The sequence below is a fragment of the Myotis brandtii genome, unplaced genomic scaffold (assembly GCF_000412655.1).
Source record: "Myotis brandtii unplaced genomic scaffold, ASM41265v1 scaffold920, whole genome shotgun sequence".
Lineage (NCBI taxonomy): Eukaryota > Metazoa > Chordata > Mammalia > Chiroptera > Vespertilionidae > Myotis > Myotis brandtii.
The window spans coordinates 167,433-177,782 of NW_005371792.1; the positions used below are offsets into that span (position 1 = coordinate 167,433).

The 10,350-nt window shown below is 42.0% G+C and overlaps 1 protein-coding gene across 1 annotated transcript in view; it reads left to right on the plus strand.

The window, feature by feature from the left end:
* The window catches only part of LOC102257799 (chromosome unknown open reading frame, human C11orf65), a 65,955-nt gene extending 57,899 nt beyond the window's left edge, over positions 1 to 8,056 (plus strand). The window contains exons 8-9 of the mRNA XM_005885664.2: positions 4,049 to 4,104; positions 7,756 to 8,056. Coding sequence (XP_005885726.2) covers positions 4,049 to 4,104; positions 7,756 to 7,853 — 154 coding nt within the window. The 3' untranslated portion in view covers positions 7,854 to 8,056. The remainder of the gene's footprint in view (positions 1 to 4,048; positions 4,105 to 7,755) is intronic.
* The last annotated feature ends 2,294 nt before the right edge of the window (positions 8,057 to 10,350 follow it).

Consider the following 10,350-nt stretch of genomic DNA (forward strand, 5'->3'; position numbering starts at 1 on the left):
TTACTTCCGCACCGCACCTCCTCTGAGTCTCGGTATGCTTTTCTCTTTCCTTCTAGTTGTAGAATTTCCACTCAGCCAGCCTTCCTGTGGTTCTGGATGATGTCCGTTTTGTCTTTTTGTTGTATTTTTGAAGTGGTTGTGTGAGGCAGCAATTTCAGGTGTTTACCTATGCCGCCATCTTGGTTTCTCCAAACCATGCAAATTAACCATCACTCCATCACTCTGCTACACCCACAAGCCACGCCCACCAGCCAATCAGGAGCGAGTATGCAAATTAACCAGATTAAGGTGACAGCGGCCACAAAGCTGGAGTGAGCAGGAGGCTTGGGTTGCCCCCGGCAATGGAGGAAGCAAAGCTTCCCTCCTGTCCTGGCCGGCCCTAGGCTCTGCTCAAGGCTACAAAGTTTCAATTATAGAAGATAAATAAATCCCAGATACCTGCTTCCAGCATGCCCTGGCCTCTGCTCAAGGAGGCACTGAAAAAAAAAAAGAATGAAAGGAGAGGCTGGGAGCTTGGGTTGCCAGGGGGCGTGGCCAGCCTGAAAACGGCCCTCAGCCCCTCACGCAGGCTGGCCAAGCACCCCAGTGGGGACCCCCACCCTGAAGGTGGTGTGGCCAGTCTGAAAATGGCCCTCAGCCCCTCACTCAGGTTGGCCAGTCACCCCAGTGGGACCCCCACCCTGATCTGGGACACCCTTCAGGGCAAACCAGCCAGCCCCCACCTGTGCACCAAGCCTCTATCTATACTAATAAAAGGGTAATATGCATATTGACCCTAACAGCAGAACGACTGGGAATGACTGGTCACTATGACACACACTGACCTCCAGCGGGGCAGACACTCAATGCAGGAGCTGCCCCCTGGTGGTCAGTGTGCTCCCACAGGGGGAGCTCTGCTCAGCCACAAGCCAGGCTGACAGCTGTCAGTACAGCGGTGGTGGCAGGAGCCTCTCCCGCCTCAGCAACATTAAGGATGTCCGACTGTAGCTTAGGCCTGCTCCTCGCTGGCAAGTGAACATCCCCCGAGGGCTCCCAGGCTGCCAGAGGGATGTCTGACTGCCAGCTTAGGCCCAATCCCCCAGGGAGTGGGCCTAAGCCAGCAGGTGGTCATCCCCTGAGGGGTCCCAGACTGCGAGAGGGCACAGGCCGGGCTGAGGGACTCCCCCGAGTGCACAGATTTTTGTGCACCGGGCCTCAAGTTGGAATATAATTAGAATGATGCAATTGAGTGTGAAGGGAGGAAATAAACAGGCATCTCAGCCACCTGCCATACCCTTCCCTGGTAGGGGATTACATTTCTAATGGTCTCTTTGTGGAAGAAAGGACAAAAACATTAAACCAGTAAGACTTGAAGTGGTTTTTTGTATCATATACTCTATGTTGGATGAGATGAATACACCTAGCTATGACATGGAAAGACTAACAGAAAATTTCTTTCTTTTTAATGCAGATACTTCACGCTTCCAAATTATGTACAATTTCTAGCAGTTTATTCTCTCACTTAGGCACAATCATAATTTGGAACCAACTTTGAATTCTTAGGAAGCAAGTTTTTCTACTGAGCCCTGGACAACAAATATTTCAAATAGAATCCAGTGTGATAATTTGGGATTATTTCAGTAGCCTCACTAATCCCAAGCTGCTGATTATGAGGCAAGACCAAACTTTGCAGAGATCTTCCCCCAGCCGACTGCAGACATTAAGTATAAGCCAGCACCTTCTTCCCAGTGCATTTATGGTCTCCACAGTCTACTTTCCTGTTAGATCTTTGCAGTCATCTAGATGTTCGTAACTCACCTTGTTTGATGAGAATTTCAGAGTCTGACATTTTTCTTCAGGAGAATTGGTAGCCACTAATTTCTTGGAGAGTATCCTTCAAAATCTGTGGACAGTTTTCACTAGTCAGACCATTAGATTGACATAAATGTGTTAAACACTGATATTGAGTGATACAAACCAGGTTCTTCCCCAGCAACTTTTGTGCTAGCCCCTTGTCATGACGGGTGGCCATGTGCATCTGCAGATGCGCATTGCAACAATATCAACTGAGCACAATATTATAATTTGGAAGAATGAATAGAGACAACTTCACTCTTGAACTCACGGACACTGATGAGTATTGTTGCAAATTCTGCAGTATCTAGAGACGTGTTGCTGCAGGCACTTAGAATGTAACCCCCCACATCACCATCACTGAACTGCCCACAATGCTGCATGGTGGCTAATGTTCTTGTTGGATTTTCAGGGGCATATTCTCTATCTACCAGATGGTCCACTTCCAGGATCTTCATAATTTTCAAATTGCATATGAATTTTGAAATAACCTAACTAATCAGCAGTTGGGGTATCTTAAATAATTTCCTGATGATCAATTATTAACTGCGTTGGCGAGGGATCTTTGCCTATGTGTGTGAGGGGTAGTGTCTATATCTGAAGCTGTTCCTTCAATTTCTAGGATATGTAGTTACATGGCCTCTCTGGCTAGGGACTTCCAGATCACTAAAATGTTAACTTTGCATCCCTGAGGAATTCATTATAGATTCCACATGTGGAATAGTAATTATTCTACAATTACTATCTTAAAAATGTTCTAGAGAGAAAGACAAATTAGCGCTATGATATGAGCAGTATGGTAATGCTATCACCAGACTGTTGCTTCTATTTATAAAACTTAGATTTTTTTATCACTGTTTTTATTAGTTACATATGTTCCTTATGAGAAGTTCTTTTTAAATAATTGTCCTAATATCAGGTAAAGCTAGGCCAGTGATCAGCCTTAGTTAAATAGGGCATATGTTTGTAACCAAGACTGTCAGGTGTCCTTGAAGGTGGAATGAAAACCTTTCGGTATATAAATCCAAGGAAGCAGGTGATAGACACCCAGCTCTTCGTAGTGATCCTAAACGATCGCTGAAAGTCTGCCTAAATTTAAGGTCAATCCAGATTGAACTGTCTGCTAAGAGGTCCTGGGAAGAGGTTCTTGCATTTTTTTATGTAACAGCGATCCAGCAATATCCCATTTAAGGCCATAGAATAAAGTTCTTGGAGCAAGAAGAGGTAGGAGTAACAAAAGGAGCTGACTTTAGACACAGTACTTAAGATATTTCAATGTTCTTGGATAGCATTACCTTCCTAAAACAAAAAACTTCAGGAACACAAAGCTAATAAGAGTAATTCAGTGGAATAAATGAATACTTGGAATATCATTTTTTTACACAACAATTCCAATCCTCCTCATACATTCTCTGCCAGCCCCCTTTCAGTACCTCCTGTGACCAGTTTCTTACCTGATTTCTGGGGTGCAGTTGGAAGAAAGGAGGCTTGGGAAAGGGGACACAGAGCCTAAAATGAAGTGGAACAGTTGCAGGAAACCTGCCTTTCAGAGTATTTCCTCATCAGACCTTGCCCTTCCCTATTTGACCTCTTCTCAGGCTACCCTGGTTTCCCTATTTCAGTCTATTTAGGGAACTGAGGTGGCAGCTGCATGTGCCCTATTTGAATGCGACCTCTTATGTTTACAGCACACGGCAAAGGCTGCACATTGCTCTTCTAACATCGTAAAGCACATGCACTAAATTTCTGTTAACATGTCAGAGACAGTAGGTCTGGCAATCCAGAACCAAGGACAAATATATTTGTTTTTGTTGCTTCCTCTTTTTCCCTCCCAGAGAATTTTCTGTCCATACTTTTAATTTAGAAGTTAACTAACATCTTAGTAGGTATTCAACTGAAGACATGATCTCAAAGGAATGGAACAGGATAAGATGAGGAGAGGTGTGCTGAGGGACCCAGGGTACTAACATGGTAGATGGTGGGTACCATTTTTAAACCTCCTGCAACTCCCTGTCCTAGAGGTTGTCTTGGGTGCAGGAGAGCTACTTGGAGGTGGGAAAGTCATGAGGATGAAACATTTGGACTAGTGAGTTTGTTGTCATTGCGATTTCACAAAGGAAGTAGAATTGTAGAAATAGCCTAAGCGTGAACTGATAAGTCAATTAATTACTTCCTAATAAACCAATTTAATTTAATGTCTATATAATGTGCTTAGGTATGTTGCCAGCTGGAAGGAAATTGCTACAAGCGACTCTTCAGTTAACTTCAAAAGTAGGTGATTTTTAGCAATACTTTATGGGAAATTCTTTTGAACAAAAATGATACATTCCACATATGTACACATTTCTTAGCACCTAACATTTCCACACCCTGCACAGTATATAGACATAAGTAAATTTGCCAAGTCATTATTATCTTATAGTAAGACTGTTAATTGGAAATAGAAGGAAATTTTTTATTTTATATAGGGTTAAATTTTTTTTCCAGTTTGAAACCATACTTCATTTTCAATGTTGTGGGGCGCAGCTACACTGTTTTGGCCAGGCTCAAGCCTCGGACTAATGAAAGGACAGGGTCCTCTCATTGCCACGTGCAAGTCCCAGCTGGAGGGCAGGGCCCTCCCAGCACAATTGTAGCCAACAGTTATGGTTGTAAGCTTGAACCTATGGTCCAAACACATGGCCCCACGTGCCTTGTGCTAGAGTTCAGCTGCATGTAGTTGAGTAGGGTTGAAACTCACGAGAATGCTGTAAACAGCGTGATCACGCCCCTACTTTGCCTCGTGGCATCTGCTATAAAATAAAGACACGGCTTGTGGGTGCTGGTGCTGTCTCCTCATCAGGGAGCAGCGTCCCACCAAGACCCAGCTTTCATTCTCTTGTCTGTCTTTTCTCAATCCTTACACCCCCCTCCCCCCCAACTCAGGGTCACTGAACCAGGCTGAGCTGGCATGGCACATAAGGCGCCCTGGGGCTGAGTATGCCATGGCCATGCCGGCTCCCCACACAATGTAGCTAGAAATATCCAATAGCTATATATTTTTAAGCAGAAAAGAGCTCCTTTACTTTTCCTTCTTATAGTATTATTAGCACAAAAAATAACATTTCTGTTTATAAATGATACTGAGTGTCTATAAAAATGAATGTATTTTATTTGTGGAAATTAAAAATTTTAAAGCACAGAATACATTTTTAGAAAACCAATTTTACTACTTTTACCCATTTATGGTTAACAGTTGGAATGTTAGAATGTACTTAGGTAATGTATAGTTAAGTAAATCAAATCAAATAAGGAATTCAAAAGCAACTGATCTTCTTGAGTTATTCATGAATCCTTTTCTAAAGTTGCATACTTCATGGTTTCAATTATTAAATAAAAATTATTTAATGAGCAAACTTCACTTGGCTAAATAAATGCCTCAAAATATAAGAAGTAATGTTTAGGTTCTATGCCACTCTTGTCCCTCAGTGGTCCACAACACAGAGCAGTTGAAGAAGCACAGCATCATAACCCAGAAATATCAACACCTAACATAGCCAAGTCTAATCATGGTTGTTGTATAGTCTGAACGTAGGAGTTCTCTCCTGCTGGCATCTGTGGGAGGCGGTAACGCGGAGAAGTTACAATTGTGGAGAGTTGGTTCAGAGTGCCTGGTGTTGATTTTTGGCTCTACTGCTTACTGGCTGTGTGATCTTGGGCAAGTTACTAGTTCAGTTTCCTCTTCTGTAAAATTAGATTAACAATAGTACAAGGTTATAGGTAGCAGTGAAGTACTAAGGAAAAATGTGTGAAGAGCTTAGACTAGTTCCTGGCACGGAATTCATACTCTATAATTAGCCTTAACCTAGCCACTGTGTCCAGCTCATTGCTACCACCACACCACGGTCCAGGTTGCTATCATCCCTCTGCAAGCTTGTGTGACAGCCTCCAAACCCATTACCCCTTTCCCTCCTTCCCTCCCCCCTCCCGCCCCAGTCCATTCCCCACAGCAGACAGTGATCTTTCACAATGTAAACCAACGCAATTAGAACACAGGATCCCTTCTCTAGCAATCACCGTGTGGGAGTGCTAACTTAAAGTGTTTTATAGTATTAACTCGTTTGATCTTCAGCCCAATGAGTTCTATTATCTGCATTTTACAGATGAGCAAGCAACGAGATGGGTTACTTGCTCAAGGTCTCACAGTAAGAACCTGTGAGGGCTGCCAGCTCCAGAACCCATGTTCTTAACCAGGACCACTTCTGCTGCCTCTCAGTGTTCACTGCGCTTGGAACCAAGTCCCGACTTTAGGATGGCTCTGGCTCTGGCTCTGGCTCTGGCTCTGGCTCTGGCTTAGCTTTCCACTCTAATCATGTCCCACTCTCCCCCTCACTCACAGCCTCTTGCCTGTTCCTCAAACATTCTGTGGTTTCCACTTTGGGGGTTTAATGGAGTTGGTGGTCTTCTACAGAACAGTTTTAGAGACCTATCTTCACTAAGGGCAGGGAGTTGTCCTGTTTGCTTCTGAATCCCCAATGTGTGTAGCACACAGTAAGTTTTCAATGACAGATCAAAGAACATAAAGGAATGACAAGTAAAAAAAGTGGGAGCATAGAATATAAAATACTGAGTTAAAAGATTACAGCCCTAGCCGGTTTGGCTCAGTGGATAGAGCGTTGGCCTGCAGACTGAAGGGTCCCAGGTTTGATTCCGGTCAAGGGCACATGCCCAGGTTGCCGGCTCAATCCCCAGTAGGAGGCAGCCAATTAATGATTCCTTCTCATCATTGATGTTTCTATCTCTACCCCTTTCTCTCCCTCTAAAATATATTTTAAAAAGAGAGAGAGATTACAGGCATACCTTGGAGAGATGGCGGGTTCAGTTCCACACCATCTCAATAATGCAAGTAGTGCAATAAAGTGAATCATAATCTTTTTGCTTGTGGAGGGTCTTGCTTTCCATTTGTAAAAAAAAAAAAAAAAAAAAGCAATAGCTGTGAAGCATAATAAAGTGAAGTGCTGCGAAACGAGGTCTGCCTGTACCGATGGCAGAAAGATGGAAAGATATTGTATGATGATTGGAAGAAGCACAAGAGAAAGTGAAATTTATTTTAAGTAGGAGAGGTTTGCATTTATAGCTGAAGTCAGTAGAAGGTGAGGCATTGAAGGTGCTGGCACTGGAGAAGAGGAGAGAATGTGTGCCACTTCTTCAAGATCACAAGGTAATCTAATCCAGATATTTGGAAACTTTAGCCTGAGAGAGAGAAAAGGCGTCTATTCATTTATGAATAAAAAACTGTTAGCTAGTAGTGAATTATGGGGCACTAACTAAACGCCACGCTGAATGCTAAGTCCTTTACGTGCACATTACACTTAATTCTCACAAAAATGATTAGGTATGCGCTATTGTTAGCCCCATTTTATAGATGAGGACACTGGGACTTAGGTTAAATAACTTGCCACAAATTGCACAGCTAATCCTATATAATAAAAGCCTAATATGCAAATTGTCCCCTCCACTAAGAGTTCAACCAATTTGACCAGGGGGCGGGGCTGTCCGGCCAAACCGCGGGAAGAGAGGCCCTGGCCGGCAACAGTGGCATGCAGTCATGGGAAGGGAGGTCCCAGCTGGCAGCCAGCAGCTGCTAGGGACCCTATCTGTGAACAAATTTCATGCACTGGGCCTCTAGTTAGTAATAAATCAAACTCAAACCCAAGTCCTTCACAGCCTTTTTTAGAGATAAACAATGAAATATAGTAGGAAACAGTAGGATGAACTAAAAAACTTGGGACATTTATGGCTTCAGTTAAGTAGGATATAAAGATAGGTGCTCTAACAGTGGTGAAAGGAATGTGGAATAGACCTTAACCTGGTATATTGAATGAGTCTATATCTTATCACATCAGGCATCTTTCTAAACATTTGTCATTCCTCTCTCTCTAGGTTTCAGGTTTCAACAAGAACAGAAATATATATATGACTATGCAGCGATATCAGAGGGCATGGGAACATCAGATAATACTTCATATGGAAATACTTAAGAAGAATCAAATTTTACTAGCCTAACATCTAATTCCCCTTATGGAACATAAATATAAAGTACTCTTTTCTTTTTTGAGCTATAGCCCTTCAAACCCTGATTACATTCGCTATACTTAAGAGATAAGTTATTCTGACTAGAATGACATATATTCTTGGCACAGAATCTACCCAATTAAGGAAGATTAAAAAGAAATAGAACATTGGACTAGATACAGTGGTCATAGAAAATACAGAAATTATTTCTGGTATTCTGAAAACTGTCATATTCTAACCATCACACTTAAATAAATATACTTAGGTGCGAAAATCTTCAGCTTGTTTTTCTTCCTTTTTGAAGTATCTTCTACTTGAGCAATCACGTCAGGCAGAATTCTTTTCACATTAAAAAAAGAGCGGGGAGTGGGGGACAGTATAGCACATTCTCTTTTTATTAGGAAAGCAATAGGCTTACTAGAAGCCCCAGCCCTAGTCACCTTAGACATCCTTGAACAAAACGAGATCACTGGGGCACCCTTAGCTGAAGAAGCTGGAAAAGCAGGAACCTGTCTTTTGGCTTCCACAGTGGGAGGAGTAGAGGACTGGAGATGACTGTTGAGTCAAGGAAGAATCCACCACACCGTCCAGGTCTAAGCACCCTCTACTGCCGCCTGCCATCACACTTATCACACCGTGTCTTTAAAAATCTGTCTACAATCCTAATGACCAGAGCTTATAGCCCCAACTATAAAAAAACAATTAAACCTGGCCCATGTGACTCAGTGGTTAGAGCATCGACCTGAGCACCAAAGGGTCTCAGGTTCGATTCCAGTCAAGGGCACATACCTAGGTTGCAGGTTGGATCCCCTGAGGGTTGGGGTGCCTGCAGGAGGCAACCAACCAATGTGTCTCTCTCACATCTATGTTTCTTTCTCTCTCTCTCTCTGTCTCTCCCCTTCCCTCCCTTCCAATCTCTAAAAATCAATGGAAAAAATTTCCTTGGGTGAGGATTAACCAAAAAACAAAACAACCCCCCCCCACACACACACACATACACACAAATCAGCAGTAACAGACCTATTGTATTTAAGAAAAACATATTTATTAAATATAATTTACATATAAATTCACCCATTTGAATGTTGAGTTTTGACAAATGTAATTTTCACAACAATTAATACATAAAGCATTTCTATCACCCTCAAAATATGCATCTTTGCAGTCAATCCACTCATTCCACCCCAAGGCCTGGAACCTCTGATCTTTCAATCACTACAGTTCTGCCATTTCTAGGATGCCGTATAAATGGAGTGATACTACATGTAGCCTTTTTTGGTCCAGTTTCTTCCATATAGCATAATGCTTTTGAGAGTCACTCTGTTGTTGCTTGCATCAGTTGTTCATTCTTTTTTAAATGACAATTGTATGATTAAACCACAATTTGTATATCCATTCACCAGTCAATGGGCATCTGGTTGTTTCCAGTTTGGGATCATAATGAATACAGGTGCTATGAACATTCATATCCTCTTCTTTATGGGGACATGTTTTAATTCCTCCTGGGAAATACCTGGGAGTGGAATTGCTGAGGCAAGCAATCTATATATATAAAAGCCTAATATGCAAAGTGTCCCCTCGGGAGTTCAACCAACTAGGAGTTTGATCACTTGCTATGATGTGTGTTGACCACCAGGGGGCAGCACGGAACAAAGGCAGGCCCCGGCAGCCAGCAGCTGGGGAAGGGAGGTCCCGGCCAGTGGCCGGTGGCAGGCAGCCACTAGGGACCCTACCCATGCACGAATTTTGTGCACTGGGCCTCTAGTAACTATATATTAACTATTTTATAAGAATGTTTTTCTAAAGTGACTGTACCATTTTGCATTTCTACCAGCAACGAATCAGTTTCAGATGCTCCACTTGGTTTTGTCACTTGGGGTTGTCAGATGTTTCATCTCAGTGGTTCTAGTGGATGTATAGTGAATGTTTTCATTGTGACTTTAGTTTGCATTTTCCAAATGCCTTATGATGTTGAGGATCTTTAATGTGCTTACTTGCCTTTGGATATCTTTTTTGGCAAAATGTCTGTTCAAATCTTTTGCCCATTTTTAATTAGTTAAATGTGTATTTTGTTAAAAGATTTTAAGATACATTTTCAAAACAAATCCTTTATCAGATATTGTTTTGCCATTCTATGGCTGGTGCTTTCCTTTTCTTAAACAATGTCTTTTTGGGAGAAAAGTTTCTAATTTTAATAAAGCCTCAGTTACAATTTTTTCTTTATGGTTCATGCTTTTAGTGTCTTGTCTAGGAAATCTTAAACCAAGGTCACAAAGGAGTCCTTATACAGATTTTATAATTTTAGCTCTCACAATTAAGTATATTTTAAGTTAATGATTGTATACTAAAGGGTGTCCCAAAATTCACGCAAGAAGTAATTTTGATAGAAAACACAGGTTTATAATTAAAAATTGTAAATTTTTTATTGATTCATAAAGTATACAGTATAGGGTTATATATGGA